This window comes from Malurus melanocephalus, unplaced genomic scaffold (assembly GCF_030028575.1).
Source record: "Malurus melanocephalus ecotype Western Australia unplaced genomic scaffold, MMel_1.1 scaffold_69, whole genome shotgun sequence".
Classification (NCBI taxonomy): Eukaryota; Metazoa; Chordata; class Aves; order Passeriformes; family Maluridae; genus Malurus; species Malurus melanocephalus.
In genome coordinates, this window is record NW_026623301.1 from 466088 (window position 1) to 491152 (window position 25065).

General features: G+C 39.8%; 1 protein-coding gene across 1 annotated transcript in view; it reads right to left on the reverse strand.

Moving 5' to 3' along the window:
* Nucleotides 1–25065, reverse strand: part of XKR4 (XK related 4) — a 209531-nt gene that overhangs the window by 60672 nt on the left and 123794 nt on the right. The window contains exon 2 of the mRNA XM_057366595.1: nt 13283–13482. Coding sequence (XP_057222578.1) covers nt 13283–13482 — 200 coding nt within the window. The remainder of the gene's footprint in view (nt 1–13282; nt 13483–25065) is intronic.

Below are 25065 nucleotides of genomic sequence, written 5' to 3' on the forward strand. Positions count from 1 at the left end.
RAAATATATATATTTTAAATTAGGTAATGATTTTATAGTGCTTATTAAGGGAGTCAATAAAATCTTCTAAGTTATAAAATATCTTGTAACTGGATTATTCTTAATTACAAGAATACAAGATATTCATGATATCATAGGTTATCATAAAAAGACTCAAATATTTTCATGGTTTTCAATGATACATGATTTCAGTTTCTTAATGAGTTAAGCTGTCGTTTGGGTCAACAAGTATTTAGAAAATTCTTCTGTATTTACAAACACCTAACTGCAAATTTTGCTTTAAATTACACATATCCATTTGGTAAAGCAGATTGTATATTTATGTGCTTAACTATGGATCCCTTTTCCTAACTTTAGACAAGTTTTTGTCAAAGTAAAAGGTTATTGGTGTGTTACAGAAAGAAACAAAAATATCATCCCAATGATGTGATATGAAAACCTGGTGTTCTCTTCATTACATTCCAGCTTTCCTAAAACTTCAGATCGTATCTTTTCTCCTTATAGATTTGGCAAAGTTTTATATACAGTTCTTGGAACCAGGAATTTAGGATCTGAGAACCATCTTTCTATAGCCTTCCCAGCAGGACTATTTAACTTAATAGCAGGGATGGCTCATATGTTGAAAAATGTGTGAAAGTCTCTTACTGGAATCCTTTCTTAGCTGAAGACTTWGTTCTACAAATTACTCATGTTCAGATATTTGTCTAACCATCTTCTGTAATATCTTTCAATCTTACTTTTACCTTTTGTATATTCAGCTGTCTCTTCTGTCTCAAGGCTGCATAAAAAATGCTCTAGTTAGAATSAAATCTGGAAATTGATTCACAGAATGTACAGATACTGAGACTGTCAAAGCAGAAGATGTTCTTAAAGTGTCTGATCTTCCTAATTTGCTCTGCAGAGCTGGTTTAAATACTTCTGAATACATAATCGGAAAGGCTTGGTCTTGATGACTGCTATTGATGAAACCTCAAGTAGCAGGAAAAAAAAGCCCATAATGCAGAAGAGTTCCCCAAGTGCAGTAACAGATGAACATAACACAARTCACTTGTGATGGACTTGCTACTTCATTTGCTGATAACAACTACAGCAAGACACTTCATTGAATGGTGTAAAAAATTCTACAATAAAGAGTTCAGGAATAGTCTGCCATGAAKAAAAATGCTTTTTCTATTTCAGGAAGCAGAACTCTGAAAGATACAATGGCTAGGTTGTTTAGAATTTGCTGTTAGAATGCTGAACACTAATAATAGCACTCATAATAACAATAATAATAATAATAATGTTCTTCAATCCTTGGTCACCTTTGCCAGTTGTGCTTGTCCTCAATGATACTTGACAACAAAAGAATATCTCATACAGACAAATGTTTTAAAGATTGCACTTCCTCAACACACTATTCACACTTTGCCACTGTTCAACTGAGTGKTCCTTTAGCTTTCATGTTAGGTGAAATATAGCTAATGTGCTTTCCTAGAGATCATTTGCAGCTCTGTACATTTTATCCAGCTGATCTTTCAGAAGAGCTTTTTTTTCAAATCTCTGTTCATTCTCATTGCCTCAATTGTATCTCAGTTTCAGAAACAAACACAGGACCCTCTCTTTGAGGAAGCAGATTTTGCTGCCCTCTTATATTTAAGCTTTTTCATACTAGGAACTCTTTCACAAAGAGATGAACTGGTACTGCTTTTTAGATTGCTCTGGGTCTTGGCCCATGTCCTTGTTCAAGCCCCARCTAAAAGTGAATTCTTACAGCTGCTTTAAGTGATTGAGAATCAAAATTTAGAAGTGAAATGCTGATACCACCTTCCCCATTACACCATTTAGCCGCTGCTGTCATGAGGCAATCAGCCGTGTATTGTAAGTGACTGTGTTGTGAGCCTCTCTGATCTAAACATGTGTTAGCTTAAAATACCAATTCAATTGCAATGCATAATGCTCTGCTCAGAAACCCCATCTGGCTCCAAAGGCTGCTRCCACAGGATGTGCTGCTGCTGAGGAGCCAAAGGGCTGGTTCTGCCCTTGTTTGCACTGCTCTGCCTCTCAAGGAATGCCATTGAAGTAGCTGAAAGTGAACCACGCCGGAGCAGGTGTGGGAATGAGCCAGCCAGGTGCATGGCTACATCATGCAAATTTCCCAGCTTGTTTTCCCRCTTTTGATGCTACTCTCATTATCAAGGAAGTGAAAGAAAATGCCTCAAAAACAGAGAGCACCTTTGGATTTCTTTTCACATTGTAACCCCATTTCTTTCCTACTGAATCAACATTCAAGACATTTTCAGGCATTTCTGAGATATCTGTTTAAACAAAACTGACTCTATAGGGGTGGGAAGTAAAATCACGCGTTTTAAAGGAAGTGCCAAGAAAAAGGATAGAAAATATTCATCCCCTAGCAGAAGCTCTCCTGACTGCAAATGATTTTAGTGTCTGCTGTGCTTGCAGGTGAAAATACCTCATTGRAAACCTCTAGATGAGAGTCTGGTCTCATGGTGTGAGAGAGAYCTGCTGGGACTACAGTGGGTCTGAAGAAAAGGCACAGGGAGCCATTTTCAGTTTGCTGTTGCCTTGGACTTATGTCACATTTTTTCTGCCTTCTGCTGAGCAAAACCAGCATAGAGTCCAGTTACTGAGGAAAGCAGTTATGTTTTGAGCTATATTTAAGGATGACAAGCTGCTATGAATATACAGAGAATAAATGCTACCATGCCACTTAGGGTCAGGATCAAGAAGATCACCATAGCTCAATTTTTTAATGGCTTTGGGGCATCTTACTTATTTAGCTTCATTACCAAGAGTGACTAACCTAGGAGCACAAAATGAGCTCTGAATGCCTTTCTATGGCATGGGGGACCTGGGAAAGATCAAATTTAASTAGATGATGCACAAACAGCTCTTTCTTATCTGTCTGTCTATTTATCTATCTATCCATCCATCCATCCACCTTTCTGGTGATAATGAGTCACTCAATACATTTATCCACAGAGCARGAAGGAGAATATGAGAGCACCGAAGGCACTCATTAAAACCTGAAAACAGCCTGAAGTTGCATAAGCTTTCAGAGGGCTTTGACGCCGGGGTGGCAGCAGATGGCTGAAGGAGGGGTACACCCCGTTTTTGGCTTGACCCTGCCATGGGGACGGCAGCACAGCTCACGAAGCAGCCCTTGAGCTACTGCAGATTTTAGTACAGCATAAAGCAGCCAGCTGAGRTGGGGGTTAGCTTATTGAATTTTGCAGACTGAAAACTGCAGTGAATTGGGAGGTTTTTCGTGAGTCACTCTGTTGTCCCCAGCGCTGGGGACACAGCAGCAGCTTTACACAGAGAGACACGGCAGCTGGCAGAAGGGGTTTGCTGCTGCCCATCTCTGCTACACATGAGACTTGAAAACCCCATGGTCCTGGGGCCCAGCACCTACAGGATGTCCCCTGTCAGTCCCTGGGCTGATCTCTGACCCTGCCATGGGGTTCCTGGGTCCCCCTGCTTTCACTGGGTAGGAGCTCCAAGGAAGCTGCTGCTGTCAGAGCTCCTGCAAAACTCTGTGACAATCCTGGGTGGCTGCTGGAGGGTGACAGGGAGCACTGCTTGCGGCTGCGCCAGGGAAAGTCACACCGAGGGAGGATTCAATTTACACTTTTGACTCAGTTAGGCGAGTATGGAAGAATTTTTCTGCATGTTAAAATGCCCACAGGGTGGGGAAGAACAGGCAGAGGCAGTGTCTATTAGCTATGAGGGCCTGGGATCAATAGTAATTCAGTAACCTCTTACCACGAGATTCTTCCTGCCCAGGCTATTTAACTCCCCAGAGCACACTGGTCACCCATGCACAAATGAKATGCTAAAAGCCCCAATCAAAACTAAAACTAGAATTCTCTCTTCAGCTGTAACACAAAAGCCACTAATGATTTGTTTTTAAACTGCATTCATTGTATACAGAGAGCAGAATACAGTTTACCACTTTATTAACTGACATACTGTGAGAAATAACASCCACTGGAAAAACAAAAAATATTTTACATTCATTTTCATTATAATTTGGTTAGGAACCAAAAAACAATAAAATACATTTAATAGTTTGTATCCCCATTAGGTTAGGTAGAATGTCATGCTTAACACAAAAGTCAGCTATTTAATACTTTTTTGTAAAACAATGGTTCTATAAATCCCAACACAGCAAATAGATTTTATTCACTAAAACAGTTCCAATGAGTCCAGTGAGAAGGTGCCCACAGGAGTGAACCCCCTGTGCCTGYCTGGACCTTTTTTTTTGAGTCTCACTGTAACACTGATTATTCACTGGTACTTGCAAARCTCTGAGCGCAAAGCAAAAATGCAATGTTTATATTTGCAGTTTGATGCTCACTTAACACCCAACCAAAAAATAATAATATCTATAAAACAAGTTATTGATACTAAATTCAGTACAAATCTTGTCATTTGTTGTATATCCTGTATATAATTAAACTTGAATGTCATGCAAGACACATTTTAAAACATGCTTTCCCAGTCTGACTTGCAYCTTGCAGCTAGAATCACTCTCAACAGAAAAGATTTCTTTTCTGGTAAATTTTGGAAAAAAAGTAATTTTTCAGCATAACAAACTAACATGCACTAGCATGAACTAACAATGGAAATGACAGAAAATTTCAGATTTGTGTTTTTGGCATGAAGCTGAACATGCACACTGGCTCTGTGACTGAAGCTTTAAAGGTCACTGCATGATTAAGAATTCACATTAATTTTTATCTTTGAGGTATTGTGCAGTCTCTGGATAAGACACAATCACGACTAAAATTTTTCACTGCTATATAAGACACAGGAAAGCTTTTTCTGTGCCAAACATGCATCACTTTCTTTCCCATCCCTGAGCAAACGCACCAGTCAAAAAAAGCACAGGAACCCAAAATGAAACTGGAAATTTTTTCCTTGGCAAATGTGCTTCTACCACAACAAAAAGGGAGCAGAAGGATATGCCACCAACTTTCTGACATTCCCCAACAAATAAAATTCAGTGTGTAGGCAATATATCACGCTTGCAGAAACTAAATGCACTRCTTTGTGTCTCAGGCTGTCTTTACCACTATGTATACATTAGCAGCTTTGTGAAGGCACTATTAAATTTAAAAACCTGTAGATAATGTGAAAGTAATTTTGGTTGGGTTTTTTTTATCATTCCCTGCAGTGGTAAAGAATTTATTTTCACAATGCCTCCAGGCTCATAACCCCCTTAAAGCCTGGATTCATCGGAGGGGAGCAGCTGATCCACAGGAGAGCAGGGCTGCCCTGCAGAGGGATCTCAGAAGACTGAGAGGAGTGACAAAAAGACTTGCAAAGGCAAAGGCAAACTCTTGCATGTTCATATATATATATATATATATATATATATATATATATATATATATAATTTTGGGCCACCAGTACTGGAAATACTTTCACAAACTGGAGCAAGACCATGAAGGGCCACTGAAATAACAGAATCATAGAAAGGTCCTGTCACTGCATGCTCCTGTGTACAGTCTCTCTCCACCTGTATGACAAAATACGTACCTAAAGTTATGTTCAAAAATGTAAATATATGACAAGATTTTTCAAAATTTAGTGTAGGAGGCACRTACCTCCTATCTTTGGTAACCAGCTGAGTTATTGAGACCTTCCAACAGGTTTTTGAAACTTAACTGGAGACATCTCTGTCTGCAAATGTAGCTAGGATAGCTAATGCATCGAGTAGAATGAGGACAAAGAGTAGCAGTAAAATRTATGCTAAATCTTCTTACTATTGTTTTTAATGACTTTTTTCTAATAAATTTATGTATGCAGATTTCATGCTTGTATGTTATGAAGGCTTATTGCCATTCACTCAGAATGACCTGTATAGTTTATTCATTTTCCTGTGATGTAATGAGTGGGAAAAAAATGGTCAAAGAGTGGCCAAGCTTCACAAATTATACTTTTTGCATCAGAAGGCAAATTCACATTGATATGTCTACATAGCACTGTGATCCTCTGGTCTTTTTATGACCAGTTAATAGGTACCAAATAAGGATAAAATATCAGTGYAAACTCATTAAAAATACAGTCATCAGAGCTTATTATTTATGAAAAAATGTTTGATGCAGCTCCCCTCATTACTAACGTTGCTAGAGGAATAGATTTTTTTACTGCAGTTAAACAGAAAGAATAACAATGCTCACTGGTATCTTCTCCAAYTGACTTTCAGGGGTTGCGGTGCTGTAAAATGGGTTTGTTAAGAAATAACACCATAACTCTGCCARCTCCTTATGTTCCTGACAATGCCTGTGTACACTGACTCTTTTGTGTTTACAAGTTGTATTGATGTATCAYAGATAGATAAAAGCACAGGGATGGCACATCAAGAAACACAGGGCATAAAGTATTATAGAGTTACAAAAAGAAACATAGGGTTACAGAAACACCACAGACTCCTAATCACTCCCTGGACATGGGTGCTGAAAGGGAGGTGGTGTTCAGAAAAGATGGAAATAATGGTAAAAGCAGTGTGTGTGAACTGAGTGACAGCAGGATGTTCCAGAAAGGGTTCCCTGATAAAACAGATTCTGTTTGCATAAAAAATAACTTTGGGGAAAGATAGTGGGAAGTTGTTAGAGTCTGCTGTAGAAYTCCAGAGTTAAATTTGGATATGGATTGAGATGTTCAAACATTATTACAGGGAGAAATTCTGCACAGAATTGTCTCATTATGGCAGCCTCTGATTTGTCAGATATAGGCTGGAGAACAAGTGTTGCTGAAGGCAGCCCAGATATTCTGGAGTGTGACAACTGACAGCTTTCCTGAGTGAAAGCAAAGAGGATTCTTTCTAAACTTAGTTAAGGAAAGCATAGAGGTTGTGACAGGACATCTAACTGTAGAAAAATAGCTTTGGATCACATGAATGTTGTTTTAATTCATATAAAATGGATGGATAAACAAAAATAGATTTGTTAGTAGGCCTATCAGAATTTTAGACAAATGAGCAAAGCCAACAGAATTTAATTGTTCTGGGACTTCTCTGTGGGGGAGACTTGGATTTTCTTTGAGACAAAGCACAGAAGGATTTCTGGAGCTTTTGAACACTGAAAAAAAACAAATCTGGGAAAAAAACCTCAAAACCTACCTCAGAAATTGTTCTTTGATGGAAATGAAAAAAGGATGATGAGCAATAAAGGTTGTGCCTTACAGGAAAATTTTCCATAAGGGCTCTTGAAATAAGAGCTCAAAGACAGAGCCAGCTGATAGGAAATGAGAACAGAAAGGAAATCTCTATTACTGTAGATGGAAGCAAAACTCGAAGCTCCTTGTTTCCACCCAATGCAATCAAAACCTCTCTGTCTCAGGATTCAAAATAAGCTGATGTATGAAATCGTGGTGTTTGTGAGAAGCATCTTAAGTGTCTCCCCTCAGATCTGGTGCCTATGACTGAAAAGGAGGCATTTCACAGATACCTGGCTGAAGCAGGACTACAGTGTAGGCTCCAATACCACACAAAACTTTAGAGCAGCTTTTAAAGAAATAACTGAAAACAAAGGTAAACACAGAACAATACGATGGCTTGGGTGGGAAGAGACCTTAAAGATCATCTAGTTCCAACCCTTCTGCCATGGGCAGGGACAACTTTCACTACATCTGCTTCCTCAAATCCCTGTCCAACCTGGCCTTGAAATATGAAAGTATATGAAAAATAATGGATATCTTAAAAAAAGAAAAAGTAGACCATAAGAGAGCAAGAGTTTACAACAGCTCTATATCTTTCTTTTACAACCCCTTTCTCAACAAGTAAAATGTGGCAGATGTAATCTATCAAATGGCAGAATGGTGATGACAAAGCTAATGGGAAAGTACTGGTGATGCTTGAGAAGTTAAGGAATAGTAGAAAAGAAATAAGGCAGGTAAAGGAACTGAAATTCTAATACAGAACCCTTGGGAGAGAGAAAAATTACTGTTACCTTTTCCAATACTGATCACACTTGGAACCAGCCTTGTCTGAGTACTTCTCTTAATGACCTTTGTTTAAAACACAATGTACTACTAAGTGTTTGGAACACATTGTCAATGTAGTAATGTGTGGAAAAATCAGGGGCACCTTGCAGGCTGGAAAAGTAGGAAAGAGATGAAATTTCATTACATGCATTTAGTTGATAATACATTTTGTAATGTAATTGAAGCCTCATCAGAGTGACATGACACCAGAAGAGCCTGTGCGTTTTAAAGGATCATGAAATAACTAGGATTAACTAGGGCAATGCCTTTGTGAACAGGGAATTACAACCCTAGGTCATATCCAGTGAAATACTGCCATGAGRAATATGGGAGCTCTGGATAAATGTCATCTGGAATCTTCTGTGCAGTCTTGGTCTTCTACACACCCCAAAGATTAATYCAGACTGGGACTGATGAAGAAATAGTCTATGAAGGGAATTCAGAACCTCTCATGAGATGAGAGAATGCACAGCAGGAGGAATGATTCCTTCTTTCCCATCAAAGTATCTTTTATTCCCTAATCCCATTTGTCAGTCACAATAGTCCCACTGGGCAGGGGAAAGCAGTGCAATTCCTTKTCTAGAAGGATGCATACTTGAGATSACTGGTGGCTGGTATGTAATAAAAAAAAAATTAGCTGAAGTTTGCTTTTCCCTGTAGTGGAGGTTGTTTTGGTTTTTTAATTATAATTATTTTTATTTATTGCTTTTTTCCTTTGGTATTGACTGCTTTTTTTCACAGTATTTAAAGAAACATCATCTTGAGAAGTTGGCTATCCTTTTGTACTTGAAACGGTGCAATGGATCAGAATTTCTTAAAATTCCAGACTGAAGGACAGAAATGAGCTATACAATTGTATAAAACCCATTTCTGTACGGGATGAGTGTAAAAACAGGGATGTCACAAGAATAATTACAGAAAGACTGCTGATAAAATTAAGAAAGTCAGGACAGGCATCAGCAGCTCTCTATCAATCAGAGAATTAAACTTTCAACTGGTGTATTAGATACTGAGGGTATAACTAGCTTTAAGATTGTAATCAGGTTATGAAATGGATTATATGACATGATCGCCTTCAGGAAATCCTCTCCTGTGCTATCACGAACAAGGGTATGCTAATATGATGGCTCTATTCTAATGAGCACAACATAACATTTTTAAAATTTGCAAAAGGACCTACAGATCTGTTTAACAGTCATTTGCGGAAAACACATTTACTCCATATCATACTTGCTCATCTTGTCACTGAAAATCTGTTTTKCCAAGTTTCAGGCAGAGAATGTAAYTGWAGGTTGCTCTGTTTTAGTTTCCCTCTGGAAAGGCTGGGTGCTGGACTGCAGCAGTGCAGAACCTTGACAGCACAGAGAAAAGGAATGGCAGCTTGCCCAGAACTCAAGTGCTGCACCTTATTTCCATAYAAATATACATTGAATTTTATAAGATATTGCATCAGAATTATTTTTCTGTATTTAAGWATTTATTTATTTGCTTATTTATTTATAGAGCACTGCAAATGTAGGCAGCATTTTACAGAGCAATCCAAAACTGCTGTGAAGGTAATAAAAAAGAAAAGCTGTGCAAAAGTATAATGTTGTCCATACAAAAAAAAATTGTAGACTTAAATGATTTTCAGTTCACTGTGCTGATATGAAAAGAGTCTGAATTCCTGATGCACAACGTTGAGCTTTGACAGAGGATTTTTTTAATGAACTAGCTAACAACATAATTTGCTTTTCCCAGATAAAGCTAGGACCTATCAGCCATGTCATAAACTCCTATCAAGTCTCTGAGTTTCTTCTTCAGCTCAGGCAGGAGCAGCAATTTATTTGGAGTAGAAGGASTGGAGAATGATGCTTGGTGGCACTGTGAACTTTTGTACACTGCTGCRGTGTCAGCATATGAACAGTGTAGAGTTTCCAACAGAGTTGGTAGAAAATGGGAAAATGTTTGGCCAGGAAGATTTCCTGGAAGTGCATTTTCAGCAGAATCCAGTAGTTCTGTAGTGTGAGTGTGTGATGACTTCAATGAAACTTGATAAATGAAACTTGATAAATTTATAAACTGGTCTGAACTTTTCATTTTGCTTCTGCTCTTCTGTTAGTCCCCATTAAGAATGCAGCTTTATATGATATAAAATTTGATTAGACTTTGATTAAACTTTGATAGAGACTTTGATTAATAACGCTGTATGGAGGAGCCAGAACAAACCCCCCAGGGGCTGATGAAGAAAAAACTGTCAATGCAGTAAACAGGAATGAGAAGCTAATCTATAATTTAAGCAATGTGTTAATTAATACAGTATAAATAATGAAATCTGTGGTAAATTCAGGGAGTAATCTTGTCTATCTGCTCCTYTAGGTGCAGTTAGAACATCATGCTCTTGAATAAGAAAACAATATATCTGTGATAATGGATTGGAGTCTCTTTCCAATCAGATGGTCAGCAGGATTTTTTGCTTGATGGTGTTTACTCATTTTAAGCTGAGAAATGACATAGTGGGAAAACCCAAGTCAGTAAAAGGAGAATGCCAAGGGGTGACAGTCTGTGGGCAGGACTCCAAGATGTGGTGCCACATAAAGCGACAGCCCTGACCTTCCTCACCCACCCTGATGCTGTGTCCTCCCTTGCATCCCCAGGGCTGGCATTATCCATGTGTGACATCCCCCTGTCCCAGGGAGTGCAGCTGTGCTCAGGAGAAACAGACTCCCATGAGAAAAAGAGGAAGGAATTAGTTATTTCAGGGCACATCAGTCAGTCTTCTGAGAGAAGATATTTCTTCAGTCTCAAAGGAATCGCCAGAGTGGAAAAGGTGGAGGTAATAGGGGCATTAGCACAGCTCCAGTTTAGTCCACTGTCAAACTGAAGTTGTTCATCTTCTTGAGGAATTAGCACCTATGCTATCTTGTTGCATTTGGAAATGAAAACACAAAATTTCATAAATAAAAATACTTAGAAGTTTTTCTTGCAGGCATTAATGGATTAATACTAGAAATATCCTGCTAAKAGACCATTCATTTCCCATGCCAAATTTGGGGTTTGTGAATGTCATATACTTCTTTTAGAACAAGGACCAGCAATGTCAGTTAACAATTCTCATGATAACTTGGTCGTGTGGGACAGAAAGCTAAAGGAACAATAAAAACCAAGTAGCATTCTCTAAACCGAGAAAATCAATCAAACACCCTGTTTATTGATCCATGTTAGAAATCTAACAGGCTCAGTGAGTGGACAGCTAGCTGAAGCYGATGCCTTATGGCTGGGCCTTTTAAAACACTCAGCTGTAGCATGATACCACTGAGAGAAATTATGCTCATCTTATGCAGCCTCACAGCTACTCCACCATCCTATGGTGCAATGCATTATCCTTATAATTTCTCTAAGAAAGAAGAGAGAACAGAGAAAGGATTTGMACAGCTAGGAAGACACTAAAACGTATTAGCTTTTATCATGAGAGTAAAATGGTACTACTTCTTAAGAAAATACTACAATTCTACTACATGTTTAATTTTCCTAGTCTTTTTTAATTGGATCCTTTTCTCTGTGGAAGTTGGAAGAAAATGGGGGAAGAGAGCATAAGTAAATACCTTCAACCTTCTCAGCTGAAATCCATAATTATAATTTTATTACTTTCTGGTTTCTGGTACATAGGTTTCACAGAGCTGATTGCAGGCTCCAGGAACCACTTTTCCCTTTTAAATTGAAGCATTTYAGGTCTTCTCTAATTAACAACCACTTGCAGAGTGTATCACAGGCTTAGTGCCTACTGACCAGGCACATTTCTCAGAGACAGATCTGTTATTGCACTAAAATGAGGACGAGAGGCATTCTGCATTAATAGTTTATGAAGATAGCTAAATTACAGCTGACCACACAGTATTCTGTTTATGTTCTTCTCCTAAGTCTCTCTCTGGACTCACTTTTTCTGGGGAGACAAATCTTGAAGTGATAATACCTTCTCCTCAATGATAATAGATTGAACTTGGTGTGGGGCATCGTCATTTTGAGAAATAGCTGTAGGAAGTGCTTGGGCAAACTTCCTTGTACCAACCACCAACTAATTAAAACAAAAACTTTGCTTTTCTTTTCCCCTTGAGGTGGCAGAGTTTTAGATCTAAAGAAACAAAAACACAGGAAGAAGGCAGCTCTTTATTAGATGTCAGTTCAGAGCTGGGTAAAATAAAAGCCTCTGATCTATCCAGGGGAAACTGCCCAGGATCAAGATCTTCACACAGTTACCCATTTTGTACCCAGCCCTTTTTTACCCAATCAGACTCATTGTATGTTAGTCATWAAAAACTAACCAGACCCAATATTTTTTCAGAGCAAGGTGCTGCCACATTTTTGTCTTGTACAGTGAGTTGTTCCAWCAGCACGTGAGCTGTTTCTTAATAAATGACAAAATTTCTGCATTTGTTTCCTCCCTCTGTCCCTCTGATTCTCTCATCCTCCTTTAACTCCGAACTGCCTCACGACATTTTTGTCATTTTCGGGATCCCAAGTTCTCATTCACTTAATTCCTTTGCTAAAGAATTCTGTCCAGGTGCAGCCACAAGGCAAAACAATGGCACAATAGAAAAGGACAGCTGTCAGGTAGCCAAAAGCAGCATGAAAAAAGCAGCAGTAAATKAAATATTCTAATATCTGTATCGCCAACTGACAAAATCATATAGCAGGACATATGCATGCATTTCCTGTATTAAAGAAGTAACCACACCTGCTGAAAAAATCAGAAACATCAGCCTCAGAAGGAAACCCAGAGTGTGAAGGAATGAGTGCTGCTCAAGAGATGATTTGTATTATTTCAGATAGCCATGGTTAAGCACTGATGGGCATAAACATTGGCATTTTCTTCACAGAATTGCTGTTATCTCCTGTGCCATCTTCTGCTTTGCATAATGCCATAGGAACCTCATTACTGCAGCTTGCAGTGGTTTGAACATTCACAGAAAAAAGCATAAGGAGAAGAGCAACAGTTTGATTGATGCAATTTTCACATTGGCCCAGTGGATAATCAGAAGAGCTCTTCTATTACAAGGACATGCAGAAAGCAAAACATTATCAATCCTACCCACAACCCCGGGCCATTAAGAAAGGCAAAAAAAAACCTCTAATAACACAGGCTTTCTTGACAGAGTTATTGTTAACAGCTAAATAACAGCTAGCAGGCAAGATCTGCTCTTATGCCAGGACTACAAGGCACACAGCAGCTTGAAAGAAGGATAAATATGTATGTGTGGAAATTACATCTTCCAAAAATTAAAAAAAATAAATAGATTAAATGAACCCCTACCTTGGAGAGCCTGGAGTGTACGAGTCTGTACAACAATACAGAGTTGCAGGACCAGCTGTGGTGCACTTTCCAGAAAGGTGGCTAGCAAATGCAGCATACTCACATCTGCATACTCATACACCATTTTCCAATAAAACCGCCATCTGTCATTCTCTCCACTCTGTCGACTCCGGATGCCCAAGTACATCGTGTGAAAATACCTGGAAAWGAAAGAGAGTGGTTATAGAAATGCAGAATGATATTTTACAGGTTATACTTCTGTTTGAGAAGATTTTTTTTAATATACTTCAAAATAATAAACATTTATTTAAAAAAGATTGTTGTATTTCAATTTATAATAGTTGATGGAATAAGAGTAAACTAAATTGAAGACAAGATCAGCCCTCATAAGGCCATTAAAAAAGCTTAGCATTGTCTTATTTGTTAAATAGTCATATGGTTTCATTTCAAGGACCCAATTTTCTAATTTGACATGTAAGAGTGATTTCTTGGTTATATGGCCTTCCTCAGAGGGTTCTCAAACAATGAGGGGAACAAAGCTGACCCTTCAATGAGAACCTGCAAAGAACTAATCTCCTCCTGCATGGCTCTATGGAGGACTGCCTGCACTGCAAGTCTGGGGTGGGCTTAGCCTGGAGCCCTGCCATGGCTGAGCTTATTGTCCTGCTTTTCCACCCATCCAATGCACTGAGTACCATGTTTCACACATATAAAGTGTTTTTTCCCTCGTTGTTTGATTATTTCAGTTGGAGAGAAGATGTCGGTGCGAGTTCCTGTTTCAGGAGGCTGGGAAATCTGGCTGTGGGCTCCCTTGGAGATCAGAAAGGACTCACTACAGTCGCTCCCATGCAGAAGGAGCAGTAAAAAACAGCAGGAGCCAGGAACCCAACAGCTGCTGCTGCTCCCAGTAGTAACCAGCAGACAAAGGGAGCACATGTCAGCTCTTGTGGCCTGTGCAATCAGCAGGAAGAACACCTGCAAACAGCACATGAGGTAGATTTTGGTGGGTGCAGGAGTCATGAGGGGTTTTAGGARGTGAGGAATGTCTTTTGAAGGCTGGTACCCAGATGCTGTGATGCTTGTACTGATCCTTGCACAGCTTGCAGCAGCCTCCCATGACACACCTCAGTCACAGCACAGAGATCACTCTGGGTAGCCTTTGATCTGCTCTGTTACTCTGATCTGATCTCAGTTACTCTGTGTCAGAAATACTCTCATATTGTTCCTACAATCTTAGTTCCAAACTAATTAAGGCTGGCTGAAAAAATCCCCAGTCTCACATAAAGAAAAACTGAAGATTAAGGTATTGTCTTGCATCAGGGTGCCTTGTGTCCTACTGGAATGTCCTGGTGGGCTATTAACTGATGTGGATCTTTGTTTCTCTTTTTCTTGGGGTATCTTTCATATCCTGTTCCTGATAGCATTTTCTTATTATATTTTTAATATGTTTTCACAGCTATGTTTTAAAGTGAGACAATATTTTATGATTAGAAAAATTTTAGTAAATTTTAACCACCTTCAATATGAATTTGTTTAATTATTTAAGATAAAGTATTTCAGTACTTCTTATTTCCACAAGTTGTTGTCTTAAAACCTTTTTTATAACTGGTGGAACATGGTGAATTGTGAAATCTCTTTTTAGAAAGGTTGYATGCAACCTTTAATCTCTACTCTGTTCATCTGTAACTCTGGGGGTGTCTTATGCTAATGGGAAGACTTTTGGCCTCTGACTGGCAAAGAGCCCAAGAATTGGTTGCCCCCTTGAAGACTGACCCAATGAATCCTAGTACCCAATGCACACTCTACTGCAGAGCAGCAGTTTTATTCAGGAATATGCACCAGACAAAACCAGGGAGTGGCACAGAGAAACAGCTGAGAGGACAGATCTGAGCCTGCAGCATTTCTCTTGACAATGCACATCACAGCAATATAAAAGGAAAACACATTAAACTCACATTTAAATTAAAATCACACCAGGTGGCTTTGAATTTTATCMAAATCCCATGTGGGAGCGAAGCAGCAATGAACTGCTCAGAGATGGAGACCACAGAGGTACAGTAAACAAGACACCAACTGTAACTCGCATGCAAAACACTGAGCAGGTCTAGATGGGTCAGARTGTGATGGGCTAACTGGGGCTCTCTGGTGTCCTTGGGGTTAGGTAAAGTGAAATGGCCTGCTGCCCAGATCTGAAAGCCACTGAGCTGGAAAGGCATCTTTTGCTGCACAGGTCTGTTAATGGGGTCCATTGGACCCACAGATTCTCAGTCACAACCCATTTAATTGTTCCTAGACCTCTCATTAAGGTCCTGCAGCACAACAGGGACAGGTAGGGCTTGTATTTCCTTCTGCAGTTTATTGTTTGGGTGGGGTTTGTTTGTCCTGCCTAACATGTCCTCCCAAGTGGCACACCTTGGAATATTGCACATAGCGGGAGCTGACAGCATCTTAAGCATCCTTCTTTTAAGATATCACTAGCACTTGCTATAAATTCCTAAAGGAGCTGTGGCTGATGAAGGTTGTGCCAGGAGGCTCTATCTCTGCCAGTGGAGCCATCTGCAACTTCAGTTCCACAGCATTTGTAAGAAAAATACTTTTGCTTTACAAAAATGACATACTGTGGCAGGTGAGGACCCCTAGGGTTCTTTACCTGTTCTGCAGAGTGGTTGTGCATGGCAAATATGTTGTGATTAATGAACCCATATGGAAATATTTCCTCTCCCATTGCACTTTATTGTGRAACACTGGCAGTGAGTTATTGGGGACTGGGGAATCATTGCTCTTTGTCTACTTAGCTCTCTGCAATTTAAACACAAGAAGTAGAGGAGGAAGATACTTTCTCTTTTTACACACTGGGGACCAAATTTCAGCCTAGGGTGRTATTTTTTTCTGTCCTTTCAATTTTGGCCAAATTAATTGCAGACAGAAATGAGCATTTACACACATAAGTACTGTCATTGATTTATAGGCACAATCAGGTGGTTAGACAGCTAAACATTCTGATTCGCATCCACAATTAATTGCACCAGCAATTGATGTTAGGTGTGCAAATTAGCAGTCATTAAAATAAAAAGATGGTCTCATAAAATGATTCATATATCAAAGACACGTTTTTCTGATAGTGAAATAGAAGAAAAAAAATGGAAGAAAGTGCTTTGTTGTAGCAGCTTCCAAATATAGCTTAACACTGCAGTAATGACACATTCCATTTTATATATATAGGCATTATGTAATTCTACTTTAGACACCCTCACTGGAGGCCTATTGTCAGCAAATGCCATGCAGACACAGTCAGAGGTAGTTCCTGATTTAAAGGGTTTTTAATTTTGGTGTTCTGGTATTGTTTCAGWGGAAATTCACATTTTTATGTGAGTCCAGGTTGTGACTCTTACAGACAGCTATTCCAGAAAGTTATAAGAAGAAGTAGTAAAGAGCTTTGCATTGGAAAATGTCTTAGTTTTATTGTGGGGCAAACTGATGTCAATGAACCTGAAAGAGCAGATGTGAATGCTATTATTTTGGTTGTGATTGCAGTCAGTCAACTGCAGTCTTCTGCAGGTGCTTTACAAATATACAAAAGCTGCCTATCCATGTACCCAAAGAACATTTAATTGACATGAAAAGAGATGAAAAGGAGTGAAGAATTGAGAGTTCGAGCACCTGACAGAAAAGGGAAAAGAAGCAGGAAYGGAAAGTGTGGTAACAACACTGCCATCTAGTAAAGTAACTACTTTGTCTAGTAAATCAAGACAGTCTAATAAAGTTTCTTATTTCACTAGGAGAGTAAAACGAAGTAAAAACCCACCACTCCACCCACTCCACAAAAAGACTCAACAATTTCATAGCTCTCTTGTTTGTGGAGAAAAACTTAGATGTAACTGATTTTCTTTGAGATTTTGCAGTTAAAAGACTGAATCCTTTTCTCTGAAGTCAGGCTGAGAAAGTTGAGGYTGTTCAGCCTGGGGAAGAGAAAGCTCCAGGGAGCCTCCAGTACCTGAAGGGGGCCTACCAGAAAGCTGGAGAGGTTCTTCTTAGAAGGGCATGTAGGGCAAGAGGTGTTGGCTTCAAACTGAAAGAGGGTAGGTTTAAATTACATATGAGGAAGAAATTATTCATTGTAAGGGTGGTGAGATACTGGAAGAGGTTGCCCAGAGAAGCTGTCAATGCCCTAACCCAGAAAGTATTCAGGCTTTTAGCAGCCTGGATGGGTCTTTTAGCAACCTGGTCTAGTGGAAGTTGTCCCTGCCCATGACAGGGAATTCGAAGTCTCTGATTCTATGAAAAAGAAATATCAAAATATTATTATTTTAAAATTACTCTTTTGATACATACATATATATATATATATATATATATATGTTTTAATATTGTTTTTTTGTTGTTGTGAAGGCAGACGACTGCCTGGGTTGTCAATGCTGATTTAAAGAAGCTTATATTCAGAATTAATAAAATGAAGTGAGAAGCACTATAGCACTGATAAGCAGATGGCAACATATATATTATTTGAGTCTTGAAGACTTTTTTTAACCTTTGAAGGAAGTAGAGACTTTTTTCAGCATTTAATTGTTTTAGTTTATTTCAGAGGAATACAGCACATTGTACAAACCATTGATAAAGCTTAACCCTGAAAGATGTGACTCTTAGACAAGATCACAAGGGACATTCTCTTTCCATTATATTAATGAGGGAAGGCAATAAAGTAAAAAAAAACAAACAGAAACCCAGGCTATTCCTTATGCTGTCCACRCCAGGTGTCCAAGATGCAAGGCAAATAAAAGATTGCCTACACTTGTATTTGGGAAAAAAAATATTTCTGCTCTAGGGAAAGAAACACTCATTCTGGTGAGATAGTGGCATCTTCAGTATTTCCAAAATCATGAGCTCTCATTTTGCTCCAGGTTCACATACCAATCTTGAGAATGGTCAGCATAGACTGAGATACCTACATTTGAAATAATTCTGGTGACAATTCACTWACATGATTAAAGCATGCCCACTTGYGCATTTAATTGAGATGAGGKAGTGTAATTATACRATAATACCAAATATTTATAGGAGTGCTTTCCATGTTTAAAGTGCTGTACAACCACAGCTTGATTAACTAGGATGAGTGTAAATAATCTCATAGAGTTCATTCCTCAAGAGTTGGCAGCTGACCAACCTAATAMCTTCCTGCAGGAGCAAGGTATAACTTTCAGTCAGCACACTGATATTTCAGAYTGGGAGGACTTGCCTTTTTCTTGTGTGAAGAAAATTCAAACTCCTTTCTCCCTTATTCTTAGGAATGTGATATGCTGTCCTGAATTTGTGGATTAAAAAACCCCAACTTCTCCCCAGGTCTTGCTCCAGCACAAGGCAGGCAAGGAGGACCCCAGAATACCTTCCAAACAGGAGACAATTCCTCAGTTATTCTGGAAGAGTGTTTAGATGTCACTGGCACCTCTGCTAAAGGTTTCCAACCTGCCTACAGTTCACCAACTCTTTTATAAAAAAAACCTTTGGTGAATCTCCTGGTGTCATTGAAATAGAAGATGATTTTGGCAGTGATTTAACAGAGCTTGAGTTTTGCCCCAGTTTGCTTCAYAGTATCTGGGTCATTTATGCCCATTGCTTCTAAGAAATTATTTCAGAAGCTGCTCCATTGTGCTCCACARACACCATTCTTTTTTGTACAGATAGCTGAGGCTTAAAATTAGTGGAACAAAGAAACCAAACCCTGATTACTGGTGGACATGTGGTTCCTGTGCATGTGGGACTRAACTGTTCTTGCTGCACATAGWTTGKCTCAGTCAATGTCTTTCAGTCTTCYRAGCTCCTCTGGGATTCCCACCCCAAAGTTTGCTGTTTTCTTTTGCCTCCTTCCTTCCAGTACCACAGATTTTGCAAATCTTCAGCTATGAATTCAGATTTTTGAGATTCAGAAAAGTTATGTTCATCTGCTGTTCATTTAGACACTGTGCACAACAAGTATGGCATCTGCAAGTGCAGAGCCATATGTGAGTCCAGTCTGACTATGGCTCTGAGCACTTGCTACAGATTTTMACCATAATGAAATTATCCATCTGATGATAATACAGACGGCTCTAGAAAACAGTCTTCAGTTTAGAAGTGTCAAAGACTAGATTGCAACCATGTGCTTTATCTAAAAAGGTCCTTAGGATGACACACATGAACAATAGAGTGTTTACATTCTTTGGAAAAATGAAATTATTCTGATTTCATGCCTCATGTAGTCCATTTTATTGCAATTGCTTAGGTCCATAGAGTAGAGGATGCTTGCTTATGTTGCATAATCTAGAGAAGCACTTGTGAGAAGATCAAAAGTCATTAATGGCTACTTGGAGCAGTCCTAGACATTTATTCTGATGCCTAATTTGCACATCAAATATTATATTAAACAATTTAACCATACCACAAACAATTGTTATTTYTGTGCTTGAGGTGTGGAGGATGAAAATCACTACTGCAGAGCTAAAAATCAGTAGAATAAACAGCAATTCTGATAAGTGGTGTTTTCTTCTGTTGCTTAGTTACAAAAGAAAACTTAACTGTATTTGTATTTCAACAGTATTTGCCATGTTAAATAACAACAGATTGTTCTATTTTACTTCATGTGTGCCTTTTTATTAGGTGTGCCTGAATACTTAAAAAAAATAAAAAGTTTCTTTAGCAGGAATACTTACTGCCTTAGCAGTATATGCTAATGCTTACTCTCCTTGCTCTGAAGAAACAAATGAATCCCTTCAGCTTTAATTCCTTTTTCTAAGAAGGAAAAAACAGCCAACTTTTAATTTTCCAATCAAATTATTTTTGATGGGACCATTAAGGTTTAATGTGCAAAAGGAAACTGAAATGCATTCTGGAGCACAGCAGTGACCAAAACTTCTCCAACCAAGAACAGTTCTGGCAATTTACGAGCAGTTGAAAGTCTGGACTTAATTTACTTTAAATTATGAGTGCAGCATCCTCATCTGTGTCACTGAGATGAGATCCATGTGAGGACAGATCCCACTGGGGAATATTTCATCATAAGAGACATTAAAAGGCTTATTTCCAGAATATGMATACCCTACAAAGATAAATAACCAAAGCGAAACATGTTGCGTTTAATTTTCCTTTGCAGTATTTAAGATATCAGAAAAATAACTGCTTTACTTCCTATAACATAAAGCAAGTCACTTTATGAGCATAAACAAAATGATTACATCTGTTTCATTACGACCTATAAAGCATTCCCCGRCATCTTCTATGACGGGGTGATCCTTCTCAAATGGCCACGAGTCGTATTACAGCAGCATTTTATGGTCATCTAAATTTTTATGGCCATCTGAATTTAGCTACTTTGTGAATTCCCCAACTGTAACTGGTCATACCCAGCAGTTCCTTCCTTTCCTGACATGCACRAACTGCAAATCTCCAGTTTGTGAGCCAGTGGAGAAGGGAGATGGCAGGTGTAGGTTGGACTGTGTTCAGGTTTAATGAGGAGAAGGCAGAGTGGTCTAAGAAATCCCTGATGCAACCTGCTTCCCTACTAACTCTGCTCACCCCTGGGGGAGCAGCTGCTCAGCCCCACTGCTGAGACTGCAGTGGGATTCTACTCTGTGGAAGGCAAAGGCCCTCTCCAGGAAAAAAAAGCCTTGTATGGAATAGAGGTGCAGCCTGCATGTTTGCATTGAATGGTGTGGATGCTGGGCTGTTCACGGCCAGCACCCCTCCAGACTTACAGCAATTTACTGTCCCTTCCTTTTCTCTGTGCCCTGCAGGTTCAGGTGAGACAGGCAGCAAACCCTCTGCCTCTGCACACAGTGGGGTGATATCCCCACACTGTGCCTCTCACATGCTGCCAGATCAGACAGAAGCACCCATTTKCTGTGTCATTTAACTGTCTCCGTGTTTCTGCTCCCAAAACTGGGATATTCCCAGTATGCACTTGCCTCCCAGGGCTCCCTGTCAGCTCTGCTGCATCCCAGTGAGGCTGTTAAATAACATGTGAAATCCTGTGCTGTCAGGCTGTCCCTGCCATGCCTGTGGTGCCCATCCCTTGGTCAGCTTTCCCTTTCACAGTGCAGGAACAGGGGCAGAGGGCAGATGGAGCTTGGTAGCCATGGACCCATCGGACAGGCAGCTGATGGTGCCAGTGCTGGTGACAGGGATGGCATAACCTTGTCGGGAAGCGTGACACAGCCACTAGCCACAACTCCTCTGGATGCTGCCCAGATACTTTTCAGGATTAAACATCAGAGCATTTTTTTTTGTGCATTACCAACTGTGGGCTAGAATTGAAAAGGAGAATGAAGAAGTGAAATAATAAGAAAATTCACAGTATGCTGCAGATGCCTATAACTTTGTTTTTCAGAGTTTCTTCACCAGGCATTGCCACTGGTGCTGCCTTTCCTGTTTCAATCAGGGGACAAGGCCATTTAGACATGTTCAGCAGCACAACTAAAATGTTTTACTGCACTGTCATTTCCTGCATGGCATTGCACACCTGTGTGCTCTTAAACTACAGGCACTGCTTCATCAAAAGCTGATGAAATCACTTTGGGCCTCAGAGGTTCTCAGGGTTTCCTTGGTTTCCACTTTGGGAAACACTGGAGTTTCTAATGTGTTGTCAAGGSTGTAGCCCTGGAAGTGAGATCAGAGCCCTAAGGGCAAGCAGCTTCCCAAGAGATCAGATATCTGCCCTTCTCTGTATCCTCTGAGAAGCTGRGGACTTTCTTGCTTTGTTGAACAGGTCCTTATGGACTTCCTGAAGCAATATTCCACTGAAACTGTTAAGAAAACACCGCTCTSTTGGTAAATGCCAGGGCACTCTAAAGAGATCAGTTAAAATCCTGATTCACAGTCTGCTCTTTCTGTCTCTTTTTGGTTTCCCCCCTGCAGCCTTACATGGTTTTTGGGGTGACCAAGTGGAAGGCTATTTCTGTCCCATGAAGAACAGTTGRGATTCCCAACCAATAGTGGTTTACATTTTCTTTCTCCTCTTCTCCTGCCTCCCCATGTCATATTTTTCATTTGCTTCTAAGCCTGTCTGCCTCTTAGTCATCCTAAAGCACCCTGAGAAGTGTATCCTGGTTTGCCTCTGTCTCAGTCAGAAGATATCAAGAAGAATGAGGTTCCAGAAAAGCACAGAATCCCCCAAGGACCTCTAGGCATTCCCTGGAAAGGCAATTAGTCATGGCCAAGGATCTGTACCGTGCAGCTGTCACAGGAATATAATCATTATCATAGGCATCCTCACTTCACCAGCCCCTGGGGCTGCAGCAGCAATTGAATTGTTTCCCTGTTTCCTCCCAACTCTRACAGAATTATGATGATAGCCCTTGGAAATGGTCCTGAGACCCCCCATGTGAGACTGGAAGGAAGATGCCCCTGTCTCCCTATCACCTATTTGATTGCACTTGAAGGAAGGACTGCTTTTAGGGTTAAGAGTGGGCAGAGCTGGAGAACATCACTTGTGGCTTTTCAGCTTGGGGTACCAGGTGTATTTCCCAGCACTCTGGAGAAGCAGCCAAGAAGCATCCCATCACCACATAAGGATAAGACCTAGATAAGGTATCAAGAGCCTTTTGCCTACCTTACCACTGCTTTCACAGCAGCTAAGTGTACAGCAGCACACTCTGAAAACCAGTGTTCTGTGGCTGGAGGCCTTGCAGTCTGGAGACAGGCTCTTCCCCTGGGTACCAGTGTTTATTATTCACACTGCACACAGGGAGATGCTTGGCCCCTCTGGGACAGCCGAGTTTCTCTCAGCATCCATCTCTCAGCTCATGTCCATAGGGACATGGGCTATTTATTGATCCCAACAGTTCCCAAGGGAGGGCTCAGCACGGGGGTGGAGCAGCAGAGCAGCCAGTGAGGAAAATACCCTCGAGCATTCCTGRGCCAGGCCACGACTGCTTTGTAGGGAACCCTTCAGTGGCAAGCTCTCAACCTTGTGGTCAAACTCATCAGTGKGAAGAGGGAATACCTTTACACCAAAATTCACAAGAATCCATGTTTGTKGCTTTCCCTGATGCCTTTGATAAATTAAGCAGATAAATCTGCCTGCTAATTTTGCAGCTTTCCAGTGACAACTGTCACAGAACAAGAGCAGGCAATTGTGACTTCTTTGATCCAGGAGAGGAAGAAATTGCATTTTTAAAGCAGAGAAGATGCCTGCAATATCTTTTGCATAAGTCAAGAAAAGAACAGTAGTACAAACACCAGAGAATAAGAATGGCTGAGGTAGATGCTATATTTTAACCTCACAGACAAAATGCAGTGTGTTTCCTTCCACATAAACATCTTTCTTTCATGACCACCGGTGTGTGCCAGGATGAATCTGGGTTGTGTCACTCTGGGGGCCCAGCATGTAATCTCACACTGTGAAACAGCAGGAGCTAGCTGCCTGCACTAACCAGTGAAACTGAACTGTTGCCAACCTTTCCCTTCCTTCCTCCAAAAAACCTTCCAAATTGCTTATAAGAGCTTTTATAGGACCTGCTTGCTCTTTCTGGCTCAGAGAAAACACACAACTGAGAATTCTGTTTGGAAATATCTACGCTGTAAATAACTTTTTATTCATCCTATTTATATAGCAGTCTGTGCTTCAGCTTTTTCTTTTGAAGTATTCAGGAGAAGCCATTAGCAAATGCTCTGATATAAAACTCCTAATAAATTGAATGGTCATTGTTTGGATGGAGCAATCTATAAACACTCAGGAAGAAATGTGGGATTAGTCACTCATTAAGATATAGACAGGCAGTGCTTGTGTGATCTTTCTGTGATATTCAAATGTCTGGCAGTGTTATTTAACAGGAATTCAGGCTGACTTCCTCTTGCTGCTTATAAAGTGGTCCAGGCTAATGGAGAATGTTCTTTTAATGTTGCTGCTTGAAGAATTTTATATAAGAATCAATTCAAAAGCAAATTTGCCAGCAAATAGCATTAGTAGGGCTGAAAAGCATCTCACAAAGAAATGGTCTTGAATACTGTGTGGAATACCTCACCATGCACTACATCTGCGTGCTTTGCAAACGTAGTATTCAGAAATCTTAGAAATAACATTTCTGGCTTGAGTTTTGCCTAGGGGAAAAGCTCCAGGGCAAATGACAGCATTTTCATGTCAGCCTTTCATCAATTCCCATAGGCCAAACCCAAAGGGTGTCAGTGAGAAAAACAGTCTGAGGAATCTAGAGGGAATTTTTCCAGCTTAAGGATCTCCCAGTTTGTCCCTTATCAATATATTAAAGAAAAAAAAGGAATATAAGAGGTGACATGCTGGCAGCATACAAGCCAAAGGAGAAAATAACATGAGCTGGCAAGACAGCAATTACATTTAGGACTTGAAAGCAAGCTGTGGTCATTAGAGATCTAGTTTTCAGTCTAACTGGAGTTCTATATTCCAATATTAGTTCCATCTTAAAAAATAGCACAAAGTCCAAGAAGCACTGGAGGATASTAAAGTGCCTTCAAGAAAAATGCTTCAAGGAATGGCTTCTATCAAAGGGCATGAATTTATAAAGAAATGCTGAGAGTGAGTCTGAATTCAACAGCCATTTTGTCTACAATCTTATTCAGAAAAGAGGGCAGAGATAACACAGGCATGAAACAAGACTTAAGAAATATTTTTTTTCTGTGTTAGGAACAGAAGAAAGGTTTAAAAAGGTTCMGCTAAGGTTTGGTCTATGAAAAAAAGTTTCATACTATTTTAGCAGGATGTAAGATCAGTTTTGCAGCACAAAACACAACCAGATTTGCATACATATGCATATGTATAATCTTGCAATTCCCCTGCAGTT